Source organism: Schistocerca nitens, chromosome 6 (assembly GCF_023898315.1).
Source record: "Schistocerca nitens isolate TAMUIC-IGC-003100 chromosome 6, iqSchNite1.1, whole genome shotgun sequence".
Lineage (NCBI taxonomy): Eukaryota > Metazoa > Arthropoda > Insecta > Orthoptera > Acrididae > Schistocerca > Schistocerca nitens.
The window spans coordinates 709,703,206-709,729,601 of record NC_064619.1 but is presented as its reverse complement, the minus strand read 5'-3'; the positions used below and the strand labels follow the sequence as shown (position 1 = coordinate 709,729,601).

General features: G+C 36.8%; 1 protein-coding gene across 1 annotated transcript in view; it reads right to left on the bottom strand.

Moving 5' to 3' along the window:
- The window catches only part of LOC126263582 (sodium channel protein 60E-like), a 347,601-nt gene that overhangs the window by 48,059 nt on the left and 273,146 nt on the right, over window positions 1-26,396 (bottom strand). The window contains exon 26 of the mRNA XM_049960674.1: window positions 4,714-4,905. Within this exon, the coding sequence (XP_049816631.1) occupies window positions 4,714-4,905 (192 nt within the window). The remainder of the gene's footprint in view (window positions 1-4,713; window positions 4,906-26,396) is intronic.

Below are 26,396 nucleotides of genomic sequence, written 5' to 3'. Positions count from 1 at the left end.
TACAATCCTCAGATGCAAACTTGTGTGGCACAAGACCCAGCTAGCCCCATACAAGCACAATGTATACAAAGGTATCTGAGTCAAATTCCAGGATCAATATTACCATTAACCTATGAGGGAAAATCCAACAAACATAAAATTGCAAAAAAATAACCACAAAGGTCAACAATGACCATACCTGAAATAATGTTCTGAACATGGGGAAATCAGTGAACCACAGAGGAAATGTTGCACCAGGAACAAAAACAAATATCTTAGAGCCACTAGATGTAGAAAAGAAAAAGATACATGAAGTCATATCAAACAACAAACAGAATCAGATACAAAAGCTCAACGCCACAACAAAAAGCCCAAAAATGTAACAGAGGATCAAGAAAAAGCTAAAGATAGGCAAACAAAGCGTAAAAATACCAATGAATTCTGAAACAGAAAAACGCACCTAGTATTAGGCAAGGCTGTGGAAACTGTGCTCAGTCCAAGGATAACAAACAGAGAAACTTCTAGCATAATGAAGCACAACTTCACAAAAGAAAATAAGAAATTAGTAAGAATAATGATATAATCAAAATCTGCCATGAGACTGGGCACATGAAATTGGAGGGATTGACAAAGATGCAGGAATGATTGAAATCGCTGAAATAACAGTATTAGTAACAATGACCTCTCAACAAGATGAGAGGAGCAGAGCAGATATTGGAGCCCAGAAATGGATGTTAAGAAGATACTAAACTTTGGGCAGTTTCTGCTATGACAAACATTAAATCACTCTGAATATTCAGATATGATAACACTTCAAGCCTATGAAATAGTAACACTCAACATTAACAAAATATGAGAATCACTTTAACTAAACAGCCTGAAAGATTTTTCATAAGATGCTGACAGATTTTTCCTTACTATAAGTAGTGACAGTCATTCAAAGTAGAGCAAAAAAAGGATATAATGCCACAACAAATCCAGGAAGTGGGGTATAAATGGGAAGTGTTGCTGTATCTGTGCCCTCATGTAGCAAGGTCAACAGTCCCGCGACATACACTCCCAATAACTTCAGCTGCGGCCGATAAGAGATGTCTGCAAGCCATCACATGGGCTTGGTCTCTGATGTCGTGCAGCAAATAGAAGTGTTGTTCTTGCTACCATGAGCTCACTTCATACCCTACTGTACTCTGGTATCTACCTTGCTGATGCTGTGCATATGTGATCGGATTGCTTATGGGATCCCAACTGGGTGACTCTTTGTATTGCAAATACACAAAAGCTGACGTACTTGTGTGACCACAAACTATCTCAACTCTCTTGGTGTATATGACTTTACAATGGCCCAGTTAGACAGGTTTTATGAACTGTCAAGTGATAATTGTGTATCGATCCTTACTGCATAATAAAGAGTGTTTGTTGCATTTTATCAGATGTAATATCAGCAATGAGGATTTGAACTTAGTGTGTGGGTTTTAACAACAAATTAAGTTAATTGGTTATCGTTCCAGAATTCATAAAACTGTGCAACTTCATAGGAAACAGCTGCACAAGAGCAATTACAAAAGCAAATCTCAAGTATCAACAAAGCCAGCAAGAGCAAATTAAGGAACCGAGGCAGCATATACTACAGCAGCTCACCCAAGTCAGAACAGCATCCACCACTACCATTTCATCCACAAGATTAAGAGTGGGACTTATATTATGCATGTCTACAGCTCTATTTCTGGGTGAGTAGCACAACTGACACTTTTAAACAGCATGCTTTTCTGCTATCTACCAGCAACCAAGTAATGTGTCTTTTATAATATTAGGTCCTCTCTCTAAACTTGATTGTTTTGAATTGCCAGAAATTCACAGTTTGCTGTGTAAGAATTATGAGCAGCAAACACATGTTACAGCAGCTTAGCTCTCATTTTTCCACTGTTGGAAGAAGAAAAATCAGTCATATGCTGCATGGGTAGATGATCTTAAAAGGCTGATCTAAAAGTGTCAATTTTTGTGTGCAAATCAAAGTTGTAAACAATCCTATGCCAAATCATTAGAGTGTCATCTACTTGCAATAATTACTTATGCACTTGATAAAGAAGTTTCTGCAGAAGTATTGAAATTAACAATTCTAGTGGGGAAGTGTTAGCAGTAGCAAATACCTTTGAAATGGCACATGCGCCACAACAATATTTTGATGAAGGTACTGTATCTTCTGTAAAACTGATTAAAATATCAAATGCAGCATAGCAAAATATTGATGAAACTGACGTATCTTCAAAAAATGGTGCTCCCATTCAACCACATTAAGCCCAACTGGAACTCGTCAAGATCATTTTCATCATTGGACTCAGGATTTCAACACCGCCCCCTCTCCAAATTCTCTGGGCACAGAGGTATGGGATCACATCTTTGGCAGAGTTCCAGGATGAGTATCAGGTATCATCAGATCCATACGGAGACAACAGATGTTCAAGTGAAAGCTAATCATACCATGCTGGTTCTGCAAGCAAACCAGCTGCACCCATGCCTTGTTGCTTGCATCTCAAGCCAACCACCAATGGCCTCAGAGTCAGCATATTACAACTTTAGATGCCACATAGAAACAAGCCAACAACAGGTCCAACTGCACTGAATGAAGGCCTCCCCCCCCCCCCCTCCTCCCATGGAATCAGAATCCTTCCCACCTCCAGGACCAATGACTCCTAGTGAGTAGCATGAGACCGGAATACCTGTACTAGCTAGCTCCAGTATCATGACAGTGTCCCCAGTGCAAGCAGATATCAGCTGACATCAAGATGCACATTAAACCCAACCCACACCTCCCCTAATAGTATGGCAGTCCTACTACCAATGGACATTTCACCCTTATAGGTCAGTTAAATGGGGAGGAGACGGTGAGGTTGATTGTCTGCAATATGCACTACCAAAAATTTCACCTGTATTTGATAAGACGCCCCATGAGCAGTGACTTGGGCCTAGCCTCTGTCATCATGGAAGAAATAAAACCTTTACATATAAACTCACTTCATACCATGCTGTGCCCTAGTATGTACCTTGCTGATGTTGTACATATGTGACCAGGGTGCTTATTGGATCTCATTTGGACAATCTCTGGATTGCCTGTATATGGATGCTGAAGGAGATGCAAGACCAAGAACAATCTAGATTGTTTTCTTGGTGTGTGTCTACAACTTTATGACAACCTGGTTTTGTCAAATGTCAAGTGATAATCATGTACCCATCCTCAATATGTAATAAAAAGTGTTTGTTGCACTTCAGCATGTGTAATAACTACAAACAATACCAAAGAAGTGATACTGTCATATAGAAACATTTCCAAACAGCATCGGCATCACTGTCAACAACATGAGGATTATTAATATTTATACTCTCTCTGGTAATAACAAACGTAAGAGATTGGAATTCTTTGACACATAAATTTGTAAAAGATTGGCAGTATATAATCCTTGCAGGAAACATCAACTGTCTCCTAAAACCAAAGGACAAAACACACAATGATACCAAATCAATGAGGATATGTGGCAACTGGAACATAGTAAGTTACTTGAATTTACCCATATAACAAACTACTCAGCTAGCAGGGTAGACAAGTCCACTTCTCCAAAAGCCAAAGTCCTACTAGCTGGAATATGGTTCATAATCTTTTCTTATAATGCCTGATATATAGTCACAACAAACATGGAACAGCAGAAGACACACCATACAAAAGGAGTTCGGAAATTCAACATTGCACATCAGTAAGAGACAGAATGTTGAGAGGCTGTCTAGAAGACATGGGCAGAATGTGAAAACAGTGATTAAGCCATCTACTCACAATAAGCAAGAAATTCTGGTTCAAGTGCCAGTATGACAGAAACACATAACAGTTATTATACACAGATGAGAGCATACTTTCTGCACAGGATATCAGAAGAATTGCAGCATCATATAAAATTTGATCACACAGTGAATAAAATACAATACTGTCCAAACCATGTAATTAGAAAAGTTATGTGATCAGATGTGCAGATGTTTGACAGCAACATAGTGTGCTTCTTGTGAGGCAGTTCAAAAGTTACATTAGTAGTCAATCTTATCCCTGATAATGAGTACTGCAGGGGTCCGGAACATCCTTAGTGATTTCTGAGTGCCTGCAGTTTGTCCCTCCAGTGCACCCCAAACAGTATTCACAGAATGGAGACGCCAGTACTTAACCTGTGAAGTGGATATCTTCAAGTGTAAGAAAATCATCTAACAGAGGAGTTCCATGGAGATGAGCATTATTGTACAGGTGATAAAGTCTGGGCAAAGTGTACATCTGGAAAGAGGTTCATATGATTGCAGCACCTCACTTATGTAGCTTTGGGTACTAACATTATTGTAATGACCTGTCATGTGATTCGTTACAATTTTTCTATAACTGCATCAGATATATTTTACAACATTAAAAGTCATAGTATTTATATGCCTGCATGTGCTGTATTTTTTAAAGTGTGAATATATTCTTCAAGTACAATGAAGTCTTTCTATTGTTTGACAAATAACAGCCCTTAATTGTGATACCATACAAATATGTTAATGAGGGGATAACATACTAATTATCACAGAAAAAAGTTCATATTTATCTCTGATTTTCTGCAGGATTTACAACTGGGCTTTGACTCAGTATTTCAGTCAGAATTTTACATTCTATACTGAAAACATGCAAACAGTTATACAGTGATTAGTACAGCTTTATACACTAACCTTTTTCTTGAGCATGTTGAAATTGTCTATTATGACTCCAATGAAGAGATTAAGTGTGAAGAATGATCCACAGACTATGAAAATTACAAAATAAAGATATGCATATAAGTTAGCTTCTCTCTGTGGCTGAAGATCAACACCTCTTGCATCAACAGCATCAGCCATTACCTCCATCCATCCTTCAAAAGTTGCCTGCAAGAAACACAAAAAAAGAAAGAAATAAGACATATGGGTCACAACTCACCCATGATTAAATTTCAAATTTATCTTTTTAAAAAATTTCAGATGTCCAATACATTACACAGTGGAAATTTTAAGTAAACAACTTATACTCTGTAATAATTTAATACACATATGTTCATTAAAAATATATAATATGATGAAATTTTTCCTACAAATTCAGACAATGAAAAAAAATAAAGATCAAATATTTTGTGAAATCTTTTGTCTGAAAGTAAGAAATAAAACAGATTAGAGAAACATTTGATCTGTTTGTGATAGATGCTCAAAATCATGTAATTATCCAGAAAAGTAAGTGAGTAAGAACAATGACAATGAAAGCACTTCTAAGGGAGACATTATGTCCAGTGCCACCCGCCTTATCTTTCCTGATATTTGAAGGATTCTGTATTGAAGCACTTTTGAGACTGAAAAATTACTGGAATTTTTTACAACTTTATGCACAAATGATAGAAATATGTCATGGCCGCACAATAACAGACTGCACGAGCTTCATAATCCACCAGACAAATATCCTTTAGTACTCTTTAAAATTCAAAGCTTATAAGTCAAAAATTGAACTTTAAATTGGTACCTTATTTGATGCACGTGATATCAAACATCATTCAAAAGTGTGTCAAATCTTTTGCTAGTCTATATTATTTCTTACTTTTAGACAAAGGGTTTACAAAACATTTGAGTTTTTTTGTCAACTCTATTTTTATTTTCACATTTTGTTCAAAAATCATGAAATACAATATATTTAAGTATCAACTGGTATTCTTGTTTATTAAGAGTATTTAGAACAAGAGAAACCAGAGAAGTTTCATTGCATTCTGTGGTTTGATTTTTATTTTATTTTTTTAACATGAAAGAAAAAAATCCTCAATTTCTAATGTGATGAGAATTGTAATTCTGATAACTTCTTTAGCTCTTGAGTTGACTGACTTTAATGTTCAATGTTGTTATGCCAAAGAGCTGTTTGATCATAGTTGTACGAAATCCTTCCATTGTAAAGTGCTGCTCTGTGTCAAAGGCAGATGCCTCTCAAATGCATGTAAACCACGATAACTTCTGGCGAAGTGAAGTAATGGAACAAATGACCTTTGTCACTATCATACAAAATGAAAAAAAAGAGTTATAGTTCAAAATCAGCTCAACATTACATATACTTGATCAGTAATGAATATTCACCTTCCCAAGTAGACCACACCTGAAGGCGAAGTAAGCCCTTGCAACCTGTGAGCAGTTATTGCCCAGCTCAATGCCAAAGGCAGCTGATGTCACTGGATTTCTGTGTTGAATTTGCCATTATAATTTAAAGTTGTCAGCTGAATACCATAAAGATGTTTATCATAATTGAAAATGTTGAGAAGATTACTGAAGTGAATGAGAAATTCCAGTGGTTACTGACTATTATGAAACTGATCTTGGTGTGTCCAATGAATATCAACAATTTCAGCCAATGCACTGATGAGACCAGCATTAACTGAAATGTTTACCCCCAATATAACTTGAGAACCTATTGCAATATTGATTTCATCAGCAAATCCATCATTCGTGTTTTGTTAATGATGTGTTTTCAGCACTGGCTTTCCAGCATCCTCTGACGTTTCAGAGTATGCACTGATTGCACAAACTTTATAAACTTTTGCAGCCAGTTCTGCAAGCCTCAACTGCTTCCGGGCAATGCACTGTGCATTTGTTGGATGGATATGAAGCAACTGCTTCACATTTTCTGATCTCAAATCATTTTCTGATATACACTGAGCAAAATTTAAAAACATATCACTTTTTGAAACCCTGAAACTGTCTCCCACTGTGATGTATTAGTTTGAAATACAATCTTCCTCTGTAGTGGTCCAAAAGTGGATTGCCCTGTGATATCACCTGGGAATTGGTGATGCTTCAAACAGCAAACACATGTGAAAAAAAAAAAAAAAAAAAAAGGCTACACCTAAGAAGTTCATGTGCGATATAAGATAGGATAATTTCACCAAATTCTGCCCAACACCATCACCGACATGTCACACAATAAGAAGGTCGGCAAACCCCATTCTTGCCCCAATTTCACACCCCCCCCCCCTCTTTTTTTTGCTGCCTCTGTGATAGAGGTCTGAACTGTTGGTTGGTTGGTTGGTTGGTTTGGGTAAGGAGACCAGACAGCGTGGTCATCGGTCTCATCGGATTAGGGAAGGATTGGGAAGGAAGTCGGCCGTGCCCTTTCAGAGGAACCATCCCGGCATTTGCCTGGAGTAATTTAGGGAAATCACAGAAAACCTAAATCAGGATGGCCGGACGTGGGATTGAACCGTCGTCCTCCCGAATGCGAGTCCAGGGTCTGAACTGTGACACTCACCTATGGCAGGCAACACTATCTGTGGGATGTTGAGGGGGTTGCCTGCCTTCAGATGCTAGAGCAGCCATGAGGCACCAGTTAGATGAATGGGCATCTGACATACATTTTTAATGAGCTCAACAAAGGTTCATGGGTGGCTGCAAGGTTGTCGCCAAACTGGGAGGTCTTAGAGACCCTTTGCTGCTTTATCCATGCACATGTCAATGTTGTACCCATGCAAGATCACGCCACAGGAAAGCGTGAAGCAGGAGGGCTGAAAAAGCATAAACACTCTTTGCTGCTTAGGATCCACTACAATCCACAGGTGTCAGATCATATTCAATGGGGTTGTAGCCCCACAACGTCCTTAGAGTAGAGTTGAATCATCTAGGGGTTTCAGCAGTTTTATATGTTGTCAAGAACATTGCCCCGCTGCTCATCACACTGCGATCTGTCATTTTCAATCGCAAAATGTGTGGGAAGTAATGCCCAAAGGGAAGGGATGTTTCCATTGATGCTGTTTATGTCACATGCTAAAGGCCTTTTGTGTAAATTCTGGGCAATTGTGTGTCTGAAATGTTTTCCTCAGCCAAAAAACCATGTGATTTCAACACTGGGTGTTGTGGTTCTGGCCTCCCTCAGACAAGCATTATAAGAAGGAGTGGAACGTAGGTAGGAGGAGGTTGTGGTGAACTTCCCATCATGTGACATGTCCATAATGGTGTTGGGCAGAACTGTAGTGAAGTTTGGTGCCAATATGACATGATTAACTCACCTGATACCTAACATGAACTTCTGAGCTATGGCCCTTTTTTCTCCTGTAGAAGACATCAACATCATCTAAAAAAAAATTGCCTCTGCAAAGTCAATTAAGCAATTCAAGGCACACATTAAGTTGCTGTCAGATACTCTTATGGAGCTCTATGATACTGAAGAGGTGCCACAGATTAAAAATATCCTCATAAGGTGTTGGCTGCTTGAAAATCCAATAAATGAGAATAGACTGCAATCAATACAAAGTTTAAATTACTGAATTCACCATTTGACCATCCTTTGGTTTCTCTGAGTCATGTGCTGATCACAAAAGACAAGTACAGCATCAGCCCTGCTTTATGCAATTTGTATCAATTTGCACATTTCTCTGAGAACAAAGAGTTTTCCAGTTCCAGCACTTCCAGAAATGAATAAATGTAGATGTGGAATATCTGCACAATAAATGACTGCCTTGATTTGACATTTTACATGGTTGTAGACTCTTTTCTGTCCTACTGTGTTCTTCAACTGTTGGTATGAATTTGGCTGGAATGTTGCAGTCAAGCCTGCATCAAAGTTAGGCTCTGTCACACCAGTAAATTTGCTCAAATCAGACCTCAAGTCACAATCTTTGTCTTGCAACACAATATAAGCTTCAAGAGGATTCAGTATCTCATGACTCCAATTATCAAGTTCTTCTATGCCTGCATCCAGTGTTAACTGCACAAAACCTCTTTTTGCATCGAGTGCTTCCTGAGTGTTCCAAAAAAGTGTGCCACCTGTTGCTACAGAAAAAAGCTTCTTTCTCTATTTTGAAAAACACAGCACAAAAGAGCCAGTTTGTAGGCATGGTCCTCAGCACATTTATCAATCCTTGTAAGCTGTATTCTAACACTGCTGAGACATTCCCTTTCAGCATTTTCATTTTGCCATGTAGAAGTGTGGTTTTGGCACTCTCATTGTCATTCAAGACATCAATCTCATCATCACTGGGTTCTGTTTCACGGGATTTATTGACTGGTCCGTGTCTTGCTGCAAACTCTGTGAGGCAAATTTTCTCAAAGTTTTTGGTCTCTTCTGTATATTTAGAAAATATTTGAGCCCAAAGGGCTTTCATCTAACAAATGAAGCAGCCTTGTCCTTTCTTCTTTGAAAAAGAGTACAAAAATAGACACTCTCTACTCAAAAGACATGACTTGAGATTGCAAAACATCACAATTGCTTCTTATTTTGACGTCGCTCAGTTGCTGAGAATGTTGCATGACATCAAAGTAGGAGCTGCCTTTTTGTCTCCTCCTTTCTGCAGAGCTGCTTCTACAACCGGTCAAATATATTTGCTGATTGTGTCTTTCTCAGCTTTGGCAATAATTTCAAAATATAAACAGCAATACGAATGTCCATATTGGTTTGCCATAGCTTGAGAATGTCAGGATTATAATAATTAACCACTGACTCCCCTGCTTCTCATTTATGATTGACATATCAAGCATTCTTTTTTCCTCCATTTTCTGAACTTTTCTTTTCTTGCAGCGTTCAGGAGGTAAATCAAATCTGCGGAGTTTATTCCCTTTTCTGAAAGTCCTCCGATAACTATGCATCTGATAATTCTGTACCAGTTGATGCAACAGTTCATCATCATGCTTTGCAAGCTGCAATGCATCACCTGCTCAATGTATGTGGTTCAAAATTACATTGTATAAGTGCTTGGAAAAGCAATGACAATAACAGCATGTCACATGAACAGGAAATTTGTCATTTGGATCATTTCATCCTATGTCAGACTATCATGTGTTTTGTCACTGTCAGTCCATCCAGAACCAACAAATTGCTCATCATTTCAGGCCAGAAAAGGTCATTAGAGCTGAGAATGAGGAACCAGAAAGGAGGTCCTCACTGGTTGACCATTCCGATCAGTTCACTTGACACACTTCTCAAGTAACTTGCAACCAACTGCATAGTCTTGAAATACAAGCTCAGATCTGTTAGCTTAATCACGGTTGATGGCCCATATCCTGGAATGCTGATTATGCTCAACACACTGATATTTATATTAATGTGTACCTCCTTAACACTTCCGTGGGTTTAAAAAAACATTCGCTGAACCAGAACCTTTTATCGCTGCTCACAACATGCTGCTGGAAATACTGCTTTATCCCTATTCTGAGTTCTTCTGTTAACCCATTTCTAACACTTGGATAAAAATACCAGAGTGCACAGTCTTCCAAATAATTTTGACATAATTAATCACAAGTTTTTCCATTTTACATCATATGATTAACTGTCTATGTTTTCTTTTTCTTTGAACACTTCTCCGATGACTGGTGGCTGGAATTCTTTATTCACCAGCAGAATATGTTTTTCAATTGTGGTTCTGTCCTCATCAGAATCATATGTCTCAGAAACTATTCCAGATCCAGCAGAGTCTGGAGCAACATCTCCTTAAACTTCAACAGGAATGACCTGTATGAAGATGAGAAAAATTATTTGATTTTAATCTTTGGACTTTGGGAAGTTCTACTCAAGATGCCTGAGTACAGTTTCCACCAAGTCATGAAAGACAATTGTAGCTGCTCAAGAAGATGTTGAGTGATAACCAGCACAAGTTCAACCATGTGAGTCAATGTAGTGATGCATGTTGTGACTGCGATGCAAAACCAATTGACCAGTGATTATTAGATAGTCACTAAAATGTTCATGGCTAATAGTAGCCCATCCATTACTTGCACCTCAGTTTTGACCCAAAGCAGTGATGATTACTCTCAAATCCTGCTCTGGTACTTCACTGCTGTGGAAGCAGTTGGTTGACATTTCTTCTCCACTGCGAAAAGGACAGAACAGCCCAAACAATTGTTGTGATTCTGATTTCACTAATCATCTCAATTGCCGTATTGTGACCCAACTGGTTCCACTTATTTCTGTAAATGGCACGTATGTTGAACAAAATAGCCTCAAAATCACACTTTTGCCATGTCATGATTGGCTGCAAGCCTGCTGCACAAAGAGCAACAGCAGCAGCCTCTGTGCACTAATGCCTCAAGTTTTGCCACATGGGTGAAAGCTTGGACATAAGGTGTAGCTGTCTCTTTTCACCTACTCTCTCAAAATGCAGTCCCTAATGCAGTTTTCATTGGCTTTGACAACAGCTTTGAAGGCAAAATTTTTTGGACATGCAAATCATATGCACAACTAGTCAGTTGTTTGATACTGACAGGACTGTCATTGGCATACAGATTGTGTACTTCTTAAGGTAATTAAAAGCAACTTGCATGATTTGGGGACAAATGTCAAACTTCCACTCATTAATTGACAACAACTCTTGTGTGACCATGATAATGCTACCATCCATAAGGCTGTTTGGCAGCTGCTCGAATACTTCCTCCACAATTTGTGGGAAGTGATACATGATCATTTTTCCTTTGTTTATTTGAATTAATTCATGATTCTTCTGGATGTTGATAAATGCATGGAAAAACACAAGAAGACAGTTTTCTGTGAATAACAAGTCAGTAAAGACATATGGCACTTCTTACAATTTCATTTTGTTGCACTTTGCTTGCGAAGGAATGTTATGACCAATCAGTGACTGATAGCATCTTGTGCATAATTTCCCGTCATTGTCGACAGACATATTGTTATCTACCAGCAGCTTACAAATTCTACTGTCAGTGGCACACCATGAAACATTTGGTGATTGCAAACATAGCAAGACTGGGCTGGGAAAGTGTTGATGTCTGTCACAAATTTTCTCACTATTCTTTCAGGTAATTCCACTCTCCTGGGCAATATTTTCTGTTTTTAGTCCTTCTCATACGCTTTTCTGCCTTCAGTGTTATTGGAAGACTTTCCATATTTACCATGCCCTTTGACGGTCAACCATGTTTGAACACATCATGTGACGCTTGAGACATTCTGTAGTAGAGTCAGCATAAGCAGATTCTTGACAGTCAGCGGTTCTGCTGCCAGCTTTCAACTATGAAACACTAGGAGCTGTAGGAGACACAAGCTTCATCTACAGAGCTGCAACAACACTGAGGCCTTACCATAGAGACAAAAAATCACCTCAGCATCTTATGTTCTTTAAATGTCCTGAATTTAGTACTTGGTTTGAAGGAGGCCATTTTGACAGTAAAGTATCACACCAATGCAACTTTTTATTCAAGAAACAGCTAGAATTTGAAGAGATGAACTTTTTGACAACTCATTTATGTCGGTAGCAGTAGCTATTCATGAAACATTTTGATTTTCTCTCAAATCTCGTATTAAGTTTTTCTTAATTATCCTGATTTCTTTCAAACAATTAAACCTTTTTTTTTTTTTTTTTCAAAATTGCACCCACACTGGTCTAGTTGACACCTTCTTTGTCTATTTCCCACTCAATGTTTGGCTTCAAATCACTATTTAATTTTTCGATAATTGTCTAATTAGTTCCAAGCTTTTAAACCCCTTTTTTTTGTACAACTAAACTCTGAGTTTCATACCCCAATTGTCCACTTCCCACTCTTTGTTTGGCTATAATAATTCAGACAAGAATCCATAGCGTAATTTTCCCACAAATTACTTGTTAAGTTTTTCCTAATTATACAGTTTACTTTCAAGCACTTAAAAATTGTTTCCGAGAAACTGGATCTGAAACCAGTCAATTTGATATCCTATTTGTCTATTTCTCATTCTTTGGTAGGCAATAAAAATTTTTCCTCAAATCACTAATTACGTTTTTCTTGATTACTCATTACAGCAAATAAATCCCATTTTACAAAACTAGACATCACACTAGTCAATTTGGTACCCCATTAGCCCATTTCTCATACTTCATTTAGCTATGAAAATTTGGACAAAAGACGTTTGTAATTTATGGGGAGTCCTGTTTCTGTTACACTCAGATAATTGATCAATTAAAAATAGTAAACTTGGCAAACAAATAAAGATAAGATTATTAGTTGGTTAATAACCAAGAAGCTTTTATCAGGAAATTTGTTTAGAAAAATTGCTTTATCATACATGAAAAATGAAGTCCACATCTAAGCTTACATAATCTTCACTATTTAACTGACAGAGACTGAATGTCGGAAAGTTATTAAATAGAAACACTTAAGCTGCATTTTAATTATGTTTTAGGAAGTTTCTCGTTATCTTACAACTCCATGTGCATCCACACAGTGAAACAAATTTAATTATTACATGAAAATCTGCTTACCTTAACAAGATAATTTCTGACATTCATGAGTAACCCCATTATAATAATTTGTGTAAATATTGGTAACATTTCTAATACAATACAATATTGCAGGCTGCCATCAAGATTTAGGTTTCCCGTGATTTCCCTAAATTGTTTAAGGCAAATGGCAGGATGGTTCTCTGAAAAGGCACTGCCCACTACCTTTCCCATACTTCTCTTACCTGATCTTGTGTTCTGCCTTTCATGACTTCACTACCAGTGGGACATTAAAATGTAGCCTATGTTGGTATTTATCATGATCGACAGATTACAAAAATTAAAAACATAAAGATTTGCATATAAGTTTGCTTCTATCTGTGGTTGAAGATCAATACTTGTTGCTTCAACAGCATAAACTGAAATACAGTGAATTTACTGAACTCAATATTGAACAGACATTGTCACATGAATAATCGACACACCATATACAAAAAACAGAAAATCTATCCTGTACTCATATAATTTCATCATAGCCCCATACACCCTTCTCTAGCATGGTTGATTCTGTCTATTCTGTTTGGAAAAAAATATACTTTGCTTCAACAATATCAGACATTACTCAAGATGTGATCAAAAAGTAATGTGAATTTCTTAATTTCGCGGGCATTATACATCCATTCTTCATTTTGTTTTCTATCTTGTTGATACACTGTTCCTGATACATATTTGCTCTTTCAGCTGCTTTGAATATTTAGTTTATTGCTGACAATGGAAAAGCTTATACATGTTTTAGAGTGCTCGGTGTATTTTTACTTTTGAAAAAGATGGATCAAAGAAACTGCATTAAATTTTGTTTGAAAAATGGAATAAAGTGCAGCACCGCTTTTGAACTGTTGAATGTGGCTTTTGGCAAATCTACTATGAGTAAGACAAGAATCAAACAATGGATAATCCAGGATGGAATGTAACAGTATTGTATAAGTAAGACAAGAGTTTACAAGTGGTATGAACATTTCAAAGAGGGTCGAGAAGATGATGAAGACAATGACCACCTTGGATGCCTTAGCACATTTATTACTGATGACAATGTGGAAGAAGAAAAGTAAACTGTTCTGGAGGAGCACCAAATCACCATCAGAGAGGTTTTTGTTGATGTCAGCACAGCCGTTGGCTGATGCCAAGCATTTTTGGGATGTTTTGGGCATGTAACATGTCGCAGAAAATTCTGTTCCAAAATTGTTGAATTTCAAACAAAAATGATGTTGTGTAGACACTGCTCACACTTTCTGAATGAAGTTGACAATGATCCAGAACTTCTGAAGCAGATTATAACGGGTGATGAAACATGAGTATACAGGTATGACATCGAGACCAAGGCCCAGTCTTTCCAGCAGAAACTGCTTGAAGAGCCAAGACCAAAAGAAATTCAACAAGTTTGATGGCATGTGAAGATTCTTCTCAATTTTTTTTTTTTTTTCAATTACAGCGGGATACTGCATCACGAGTTCCTGTCTTATGGTTGTACAGTCAATATGGAATACCATCTGGAAGTTTCTGTGCTGTTTGTGTGAAGCAATCTAAAGAAAATGACCAGAATTGTGGCAAAACCACTTGTGAAAATTGCATCGCAATAATGCTCCCACTCATACCTCAATGCTTACTCATGGTTTTTTGGCAAAAAACAAAACCATTATGTTGCCTCAGCCACCATATTTGCCAGACATGGCTCCTGCAACTTCTTTCTATTTCTGAGGCTGAAGAGAACCACAAAAGACATTGTTGTGCCACCACTGATGAGATAAACACAGAATCACTGAAGGAGCTGAACACCATAATGAAAACTGAGTTCCAGAAGTGATTCCAAGATTGGAAAAAACATTGGAACAAGTGTATTATATCTGAGAGGGATTACTTTGAAGGGGGGAATGTTGATGAATAAATAAATATTCTTTAAGGAAAGCAAATATTCCTGTTACTGTTTGATCACATCTCATACTTCCAGAGTACTACTCTAAATTTTATTTAGCAATAACCATGAACTCTCTTGGCTTTTCACTGGTTCACAGTGCACTTAATTGAGCCAATGCACCCTAATTTCCTACAGTAATCCATTCAGGCAGTTGCTGGAGATTTTTCTACAAAGGAAATGTTTACACTGGATAAAATGGGGTGCATGGTACATTTTAAATTTCCCCTCTCTGGAAAACAGTACAGGAACCTACTGTTCAGTCATGTGGAGCACCCATTTACACAGTAGTGCCCACCAGCACATTGCTCTCAAATTGTTTCAGAATGGTAGGAGGAGTAGGCCTTGGACATCAGGATGCTCCTGTGAGCTCCAAGGTCACCTGATCACTCTCCTATTTAGCACATCGCTGACATGATCTAGCAAAGTTTGCTGATCACAAGTGTGTACCTTTGATAAAATTGTTATAAAATTAATAAAAGTATTTGACTTGTAAAAGTGAGTAAAATCCTGTTTAATGGCAAAAATCAATCACAAAGTTGAAAATATTTCACTTCATTTATTTAATGTTGTTTACAGTGAGGACATTCTTCATGAAATTTAGACAAAAGAAAACAATTGTGTGCAAAAGAGAACCATGAATTTCATGAAAGAAACACAGGGCATCAGATAGGCACTTAATTTAGGCAATGATTAGTGCAGCTCAGATATTAAAGTAATTTTTTTGTATTAAAACACATTTGCAGAATATGCAGATCTACTCTCAACAGATGCCGCAGCCAGACTGTGCCTCCTGTTGTGCAACACCTTACACATAACATGGTCATCTTTTGTCATACAGTATCTTATAAATATCCAGTATTTGCAGTTGTTACACAAGTGTTTACTGTACCAAAAAGTATAAATCAATAATGTTAAACATAATGTCTGGGAACAAAGCCACTGGTTGTTAAAATAGAATAGTACAAAGCACAATATATTTTATATTTGGTAACCTGTTTTGGTTATATAATCATTTTAGGGCAGCTTAATAACCATGATGAGAAGGTCAATGTTGACACCATCGATGAAGTAATGCCTTCTATTAGGTATCAGTCAATTGTGGAAAGCCAATAACAAGACTGGTCTGAAGATGGTTATATACCCAAAACCAGTTATCAAATGATAAATTATTGTAACATGGACTTTTTTAATCAGTTTTAAAAGTTATAAGAATAACTTTCACACAGACAAGTTACCCCTGCTGATATTTCAGAGTCCTGTACTGTTATATAAGACTTCTTACCCAGTTACCAGCATATATGGGTTATTAAATTAGTTATTAAAAGTAACAACAACTGTAAATTTTTATCATTAGATTATTAACATTCATACTGTTACACTTCTACCTGTTAATATCTCGCAGTCTGTAGATTTGCAATTAGCCATTTGTAGTGAGCAATTTGTTATCACGATGTAGCTGGTAGCACACAATTTCGCAGCAAACTCTGTGTGTCATTAACTACTCACTCTATACGTTATCAGATTACTGGTATTTTGGGCTGTTAATTTCCCATTCTTACCTTACCTTACTGAATATACATCAAAAAGTAAAAGTTTCTATAAATCGGTATACTGAAGAAGAGCAGTTCACTGTGGTCTTGATTTATTTTCTGTCAGTCTTAATGCAAATTTACAGCACTGAATGCTGCTTGGTGGAGCACACTAGAGGGCCAGATACTGAATAATTATATCTGATACATATCGGTAAGGAATATATCCAGTAAACAGCAAGGCTATCAACTGTAGCTTAGAGAAGACATGGAAATTCTGGCCATACTACAGCCAGGCATTATCTAGCAGTAACCTTGAACTAGGAGTGAGTTAAAGAAGAAATTTGTTCCCATTCTCTTCAACTTCTTTCATATAGTCATTGTTATTAGTTAAGATTCTCAATTTACTGCAACAGATATCATTAATAATATCCAATGTCTCATCAGACCTATTTTTCCCTTGAACATTGTGTATGGTGCTCCAAAATGTTAGGTTCTGTGGCCACAGCAAACTGTATGCAGTTAACTGGAACTCATCCAAACCAACACCTCATGATACTTTAAAATTCATTGTCAGTGTTAATACATCCTTACTACACCCACTGTAGTATGAAACATTGTTTGTTCAGTGCCACATTCCAGCATATGCTTCAAACCATTGATCAGTATCAACAGGCAGCTTGGTAACGTTCTGCGGCCACAGCAAACTGTATGCAGTTAACTGGAACTCATCCAAACCAACACCTCATGATACTTTAAAATTCATTGTCAGTGTTAATACATCCTTACTACACCCACTGTAGTATGAAACATTGTTTGTTCAGTGCCACGTTCCAGCATATGCTTCAAACCATTGATCAGTATCAACAGGCAGCTTGGTAACTTTGGGTGCCATCAAAAATCATCACTGAAGATACTCTCAACAGCAACCAGTACCTATAGCAGTTGCAGACATTCAAGTCCTGTTTTTCACTTGCCACATTCATGCCATTATATCACTTTCTACTGGATGTAAAAATCTTTTTTGAGCACAGCAGATATTTTTCTTCCCTAAACAACACATCTGCAAGATTATGCTAGTGGAAAGTTCAGTTTGCAGCTAATTCATCAGTGTCTCTAATAGTTTGTACCGATGACCTGTAGATATGGATGAAGCAAATACTGGAAAGTTGAATTTCTATAATATACAGAGAAAAATAAAATTATATTGACAAACTTCAAGGGGTTGTGGAGGAAATCTAAAGGAACAAATTAAAGATAAAGATCCAAGTCCAGAAACACCATCCACAATGAGGTTACAGGGATCCACATCAGTTGCTAGGCCAGGTTACATATGCAGACAAGATGGGGGCGGGGGGAGGAAAAAAGAAATTTTCAGAGTTTTCTCAGATTTCTGAGTTAAAAAGCCAATTTTTTTCATGGATGAAAATATACTTTTTCAAGGGGGAAATACACTTTCCACGTTAAGTGATAGTATACTTTCCCTCAGAGCCATAAAACTTATCAATAATTTGAATGATCAAGGTTTTATTCACTGGTGTAGATCTTCCTGGCACTTCAGGAAATGACACACAGTGAAAAAACAACATCTTTTAGAAAGATCTTTGGTGCGCAGCAACACGTACACAGCATATTTTCTTATCACCAAAAGTGTAAATATGAATTTCATCAAATACAGCACATCAGTTTCTCAAGCAAAGAAATCGACATTGTGATGTTGTAGTGTTTCGGGATATTTGTGAACATCCCAACAGACCATTGGAAAGCCATCGACAAGAGATGCTCGTGAGTAAGTTGAATATGGATAAATGTAATGGGAAAGGGAAACTGCTTGTATGCAGTGAAATCTGGAGCAGTGGTGGAGCCGGCAAGAAGGGGACCAGTAAAAATGGTATTGCAACCACTGGTCATCTGGGAGTCATTTGTGCCATGGTGCAGCGAATGCCTGAATTTGAGAGCCATGGAGTAAATGACACACCAACAAGGGTGTAATGAACACTTGAACAGCAGTAGTTGTTTATCTGGTTTGCTCTCTCAGGTCCTAAAGTACAGATGTACAGATGTTTTTGAATTTACTCAAGAGGGTGGTATTACCGTAGCAATTGTTTGTTGTGGTTAAAAGAAATAGTGAAAATGTTGGGCAAAATATACCCCTGTTTATGAGACGTGTGGCTACATATTTAGTAGCGCAGTAGAGAGAACTTGCAGAAGTTTTCCAGGAATCTTCACCACAGTTGGATCGACAGGGAGGTGGCACTAAAAGATCCAGACTGCCAAACAACTACTCTGAGAAGAGAGGATAAAGGTAATACTACTTTCATCTGGCAGTGTATTACAATCGACAAAATATTGCCCAGTTATATCAGCCAGGGACGCAACTTCCTGCAAGTGCTGGTATAAGACCCACCACAAACCCTACAAAATATACACCAGCAGGAGAAGAGGAAAAAATACACCCCAATGTGCTTTGTCAGCCAATCAAGGCTCATGTCATGTGATCTCACCAGCCAATATAGCAGATATTTAGAGCATAGGACACACGACATAATAACAACATCACTGTTAAGTAGCAAGAATACACAGATAGGAAAAGTTAATACACTGTACTTTACATGTACACTGGTCCTTTTTTGCATGTGTTACCCTTTAAGACATAACAAATACAAATGTGGCAGTAAAATTTTAAATAATGACAAAAATGGTTGGTCTTTTGGACACAAAATTTTTCTAACTAGCTGGTCCTCAAAGTCTTAAGTTTTGAGTGAGAGTCAACCACTCTGTGATTTAATAAATTCATCCCACATTCTCACACATTACATAATTAATCTTGTGTAAGAGGAAATTTACTTTGAAAGTAACACTTCTGAAACTACCATTCACAATATTGTCTTGAGACCTGTTAAAAAATGTAAACAACTGGGACATCATGCTGATACAAAGCAGTTTGTTGTTGCAAAGTATTGCGTAGCTTCTGTCCAAAGCCTTTGAGATATTTTGCTGTCTGTAGATGCACGGCTTTTTATAGTGAATGGTGAACTGTCTTTGCAATTTAAGTTTCATTTTGGTGTTTTTCTCTCATTTATGTTTTATTGCTGCAGCAGCAGGTTAAAAAAATTCATTGTTAGAATATCATTTCTCATCAGTCAAAATTTTAAAAAATTAACTGAAAATTAAACCAATAAAAAATTCCCAGTATTCCATTAAATTCTTGGGTGTTTCCCCTGTTCTCTCCCAGATGAAAAAAGTCCTGGCTTTTTCATGGATTTCCCAGTTGTCCCAGGCTGTATACACACTGTAGGCTACCCTTCTGACAGTAAATGTTCATTTATATAGTGATGCCATTGTGCTTAGGGGTTTCTACAGTCATCATGGCAAGTGTGGACACATTCGACACCATCTATTGTCCCAAACGTTCTGCATATGGTCTGTTAGTTTGCTGCAAAAGATGTTGCCTAGCAGCAGGTTTTGGACCCCACAGCTCCGATGTGTTGCAGCATCACCTGGGTTTCTACCTTAATTTATTCCTCAAGACACCCTCTACAGGTCTCTGAAGTTTGTCAATATCTTTTTGTTATACCCTGCACATACAATTGGGTCCGTTTGTTATACCCTGCACATACAATTGGGTCTGTGTGTGTGTGTGTGTGTGTGTGTGTGTGTGTGTGTGTGTGTGTGTGTTCCAGCACAGCTCTTGAGAATGCCTTTGAGCTGTTTCAACCAAACTTGGTACACATATAATTTACTTCTGGAAAAAAGTACTGACAACTAGAACACACCCAGTACTCCTATGGACAGGCAGTGGGATTACGCGATGGAAGAATGTCGCATCTGAGTATAACTCTGGAACACATAACATATGGCAAAATTTCAATCAGACTTGGTACTGAGGCGTGTAACTGAGATCACTATGCTTTTCTCATGGGCAATTTTGTGCTGCTTATTGAAGAGTGGGTTCACCTGTAAGTTTATATATTCTTGCACTTGGAGGGAAAACTAAGATACTGACCATAAAGCTTCATGTTAAAATAATATTACAATGAATTTATAAAATATTTTACTTTACCACTGGGATATGTAAGTAACCAAGTAACACTGGGTATTCAGCTAGGTTACTAATAAAAACTCATAATGCAGCTCATACTGACTTGAAAAAATATATTTCAAGTGTTATATCATTCTATGTAAGCATTTTTTGAATTACTTTTCTTATCTGTTGTAACTAAAATTTAGACTGCCGACTGTTGGAACATCAGGATGGAGAGCAAATGACAAAATGTTACCTATTGTGTGTACACAATACTATAAGAAGAATGTATGATTAAATGTGTAGCTGATTTGAGATTTGGGGCAAGAAATTTAGCACATAGGGTAGTAACAATGGTTACAACTGTTCGGTTTCATCTCTATAGCAGCCTCCATCAGATATCTTTATGCAACCAATGAGCAGTTGTTATGAACTGATGACTGTAGTGACTGCTACACAGTGAGACAACACACAACAGGTAAACACTTATTTTATTGACAGCATAAGTATACCATTTGTCTTACTATTTTAGTAAAAACTCCTGTAACACTACACTGTCTGCAAGAAGCCTGGACTCTTAGCATTGGTCAGTTTCTCTATGACCACCTCGTGGTAACTTTGTCACTGTCGTCAGACAACATGACTATTGTAAACATCACTTTGTATGCATGACAGCAATGCTTGGTTGAACTTACCATGTACACATGTTACAAATATGAGTTTGAAGACATGCTTTTAATGTAATATTTCACGTGTAATGTTTATGTTATCTCCCATCATTCATGGCATACGTAGACCTACATTATGATGCTTCTACGTCAGTTTTGCATTATTTGTTTGACGGATAATGTATATATTTTACAGCTGACATTCCTTTGCATTGATAACAGCTAGCTGACAAAATGTCCTCTTATCTTAGACACTGCTTTCTATACTTTGGTACGTACTGTTCACTAACTTTGTTAAAATATTGAATGTAATTCCTGTCTTGAAATCTTTTGTTTTAATATCTTCCAGATCTGAAGATGACTGGTAATGGTCAAATTAGTTATCAAATTTCCTATATGCAACGTTGGCTAGTAAAAATTTTTACAAAAAAATCCACATTGAAATAATAGATTGCGTCTCTACACTGACAGTTTCAGGTAAATACATTCAATAACTTCTTGCTCTTTTCTCACATAAAAAACCACAGTGTATCAGGAATTTCCAGGATAATAGTGAGACAATAGCAGTTGTTCAGTAACCAAAATGAAGACTCATTTTTTAAATTATGAATCAACTTGTCACCTCTTTTTTGGACAGTCCGACCAATGTTCCCAGACCATTCTTGCATGTATAAGAAAACATAATGGAATATCTTTCCTGAAGCAGTTAAGGTATACTTCACTGTGATGCAATGACTAATGTTGTTCAAATCAGTTTTTGCTCCTTGTTCTGCATACCTGCCTTCACATCTACTGGTGAGGGAAATTTTTGCTTTGTGTGGCAAATATGTGGACAAAAATCTAATTTCATAAATGAAACTTTTCACCAAAAGTATCTCCTTTGAAAGTAATTCTATGTGCTTTTATAGCCATCTCTCACATGTTTACTCTTATAATGAAAACAAACTGCATGTATATGTGTGGAGTAATTGTATAAAATTAATTTATTACTGTAAGTATAAGGTTGAACTACCAAACCAAATCTTGTAAACATGACCATATTAACAGTGGAGGATGCTATGACTGGGTTCTGTAATGATAGCCACCCAAAGACAGCATTTGAGTTTGCTTGTTTTAGAAATCTGATTCTCAATCCAAGAATGACAACAACGAGAGCAACAACAGTCAGTGATAGACATCTGCACGCTGACCTGGCCCAGAGCCAGTGATCATTATGTCTCTGTAGTAAAGGGTAAATTTGTTTTAAAAATGTTGTTTATCAAGGAAAAGGTAATTCACAGGTTGATCAGAAGCAGTCTGGAAAGCTAGTAAGGATGTTGCAAGGTTGTGCTGAGAAATATTTGTTAAGAAAAAAATTGATATGTTGTGCTGTTTCTGATTTCATTAGTATTGACATCAGCCGATCAGGTTCTTGTGCATGTAAATTCAAGCACTTGCACATGATTACATGTGGTAATTCACAGAAATCTGTGGGTGTGTGAATTGCCACCTCTTCAAATTCTGATTACCAGCTAAAATATGCCTATTCTGGCAGTGATAAATTTAACATAGGTGAGTAAAAGCAATGTTTGTTCAATTTGAGGAAACCAAATGAAGAATACATTTGCTTGAATTTGCACTGCAACAATCTGACTGGCAAACTTCAATGCTAATTAAATTGGAAATGGTGTAATGTAACAAACTTTTTTCTCTTAACAGTTATTCCTCAGCATAACCTACCCTGCAACACCCTTACAAGCTTTCCCGACTGTTTCTGACCACGTTGTATATAAAAGTACATCTAATGTGACTGTGGGTTTTTTATTGTTAAAAATTATTTAATCCATGAAATGGCTTAATGCCATATAATTTTACTTTCCTTAGCAGAATATGTGATGATTTGGACAATTCAAGGCCTCGGCAAGATCACAGAAAATATCAGCAGGGTAATTTTTGTTGTTCTGTTTTATAGAACTGAGTTTATGAGATCATATATTGCATTTTCAGTAGAGAAGCCTTTGTGAAAGCCAATCTGTGATATTCTTAAAAGATAATTCTCAGAAATATGGTTCAATATTCTGTTGCAAGTAACCCTCTCAAAAATTTTAGGAAACACCACAAGGAGGGAGATGGTCTGTAATCAGAGATAAGTTGCTAACCTTCATTCTAGTGCATTGGTGTCACTACTGAATATTCAGGCTTTCAGGAAATACACCTTGATCATCAGTTGGTTACAAAGGTAAGTCAATCAAGGGAAGAGCTACCAAGTGAGCACAAGATTTTAGAACTTTAGCTGGGAAACCATCATAATTAGAAGACTTACTATTTTTCAGTGAGCTAAATATTTTTGTGAACTCTCTAACAGATGAGTTGTCCCTGTGTTTTGAACTAAAAAATGTTGCCATCCATAAAAAAAAAGAATTGTTATCCAAATTACATCTCAACTACGTCATGGAGGCTATTCAAGTGACTATGCTTATAAAAGCAAGTCATTGTAGGCAGAGGCCAAGCTGATTTAGAGCAGAATTTGGAAAAGAAGTGTCTGTGGCCTGTTTAAGGAAATATCCCAACCCACACCTGAGATGATTTAAGGACTCTACAGCAAATCTAAACAAAGGTAGTATTTTCACCCGATTCCTCCTGATTGAGAGTCCATTACTTTAACCACAATGCCAATTCATTCAATTAATCTGATTGTAGTGTGAACCATTTGATGCAAGAGAATTCATAAAATAATTTCTTAGTCAACTAAATTGACAAGCATTTGAATGAAATAACAATTTTTAGGAATAATGCTTGACAATATGTAAAAAATAAAATGAAAAATCAGGTCTTATGTCCCTAGGTAAGATGATCCAGTGGCAAATATGCAACTGTATTTTCCCAAATGGATTGTAAGCACAGAAATAAATAAAGAGGGCAATGAAAAATCCAAGGTGAATTGCAAACCCCTGACACCACTCCTCAAATAAGAGGAGACTGAGAAGCAGATAGGCAAATAAAAAATAATAAAAAGAGAGAGAGACATTTTGTATGTAACTCAGACCTTTACAGTAAACGACTGTAAAAGGATACAAAAAAATAACTGGATAAATCATGAAGTAAAAACAGCAAGAGAGAAACTTAGACTTTTCCAATATGCAATGATAAATAATAATAACAATAATAATAGACTAAAGGTAGAATTTAAGAACTATCAGGATTACTATAAAGATCTTCTGCTAGAAACTAAAAGTAAATATGTAGCCACAATGTTAAGAAACTCTACTAACACAGGTTTAGCTGTTTGGAAAGTAATAAATAGCTTTAGGGATTGTAAGGACAGATCAACAAGTGATTTTACTATAAACCATAAAGGGCATATCATGAAATGTCAATGTCAGATTGCAAATGTTTTTAATGAGTACTTTTCTTCTGTTGGAAAATCTGTCAATGACCATTTTAAGAATCTTCAGCATAGATATAGGGGCATTCCAATCAAACAAAGTATATACTTGGCCCCAACCAATAACAAGGAAGTCAAAAACATAGTAATGTCATTAAAAATACAAAATCAGCAGGCTATGATGGATTGTCTATCAGTACACTGAAAAGATGCATAGACAACATATCTGATGACATGGCCACAGCAATAAATGATGTAATTGCATCAGCTTGTTTCCCAGATAGTCTAAAGACAGCACAAGTAACCCCGATTCACAAGAAAGGTGATAAATCTAAAATTGAAAACTACCGCCCCATCTCAATCTTACCTGCATTTTGTAAGGTACTTGAGAAAGTTATTTATACTAGACTAATGACATTCCTGAGTCAACACAATTTAATATTTGAAAATCAGAATGGCTTTATGAAAAACAAGTCAACATCAGTAGCAGCAGCACATTTAATAGACAAAATAGTAACGGGCATAGAGAACAAGGAGTATGTAACTGGAGTGTTCCTTGATCTAGAAAAAGGTTTTGATTGTGTCAACATCACCATATTACTTGACAAGCTGTGGAACCTGGGTATCAGAGGAACTGGCTATGAGCTAATAAAATCGTATATGAGCAATAGAAAACAATTTGTCTTGCTTAAAACAAACAGTGGGCCTTACAAATCTAAAATTACAGACATCAAATATGGAGTGCCTCAAGGTTCTGTCTTGGGGCCCCTTCTTTTCTTGATTTATGTTAATGATATACAGTATTGTTCCCCTAACTGTACAAAACTATTGTATGCAGATGACACATCAATAGTGTGTAAACACAAAGACTATGAGAGTCTGGAGGTACAGTGCAACAGTGTAACTAATGAAATAGTCAAGTATTTTAATGAAAGCCATCTAAATGTAAGTGCTTCAAAGACTGCAATGATGGAATTTAAGACAAGGAAACAAATAGAATTTGACATGAAATTATCCATAGGAAATGCCATTGTAAAAAAGGAAAAATGGACAAAGTTCTTGGGAATTACAATCCAGGACAGCCTCAAATGGGACATGCATATTGATTCCTTAGCATGTAAGCTGTCGAAGAATGTGTTTGCTATAAATATGATTAGCAAATATTGTAAGGACATGGGTGTACTAAAAACTGCTTATCATGCCCTATTCTCATCAAACTTAAACTATGCTGTAGAAATATGGGGTGCAACAACTCAAGCCAACCTAAGTACATTATTAATACTACAGAAAAAAGTTATCAGAATTATTTGTGGTGCCAAACCTCGAGAATCATGTCGGAATCTGTTCCCAAAATTAGGTGTGCTTACTATTATAGGTGTGTACATGTTGAAAGTTATATTGCTTGTGAAAACAATAAATCCAAATTTCAACTGTGACCTGCACCAATATGATACAAGGCAAAAGTTCAGATACCATGTAAATAGCCACAGAACAGCTTTATATGAAAAAAATGCACTTCATGCTGGGCTGAAGCTAGCCAATGCCCTACCAAAAAGGCTCACAACCCTTCCAACTAACAAATTAAAAGATCAGCTAAAAAGAATTCTAATAGAAAACCTTTTTTATTCCCTAGACGAGTATTATATCTGTATGAAAAGTGTTTC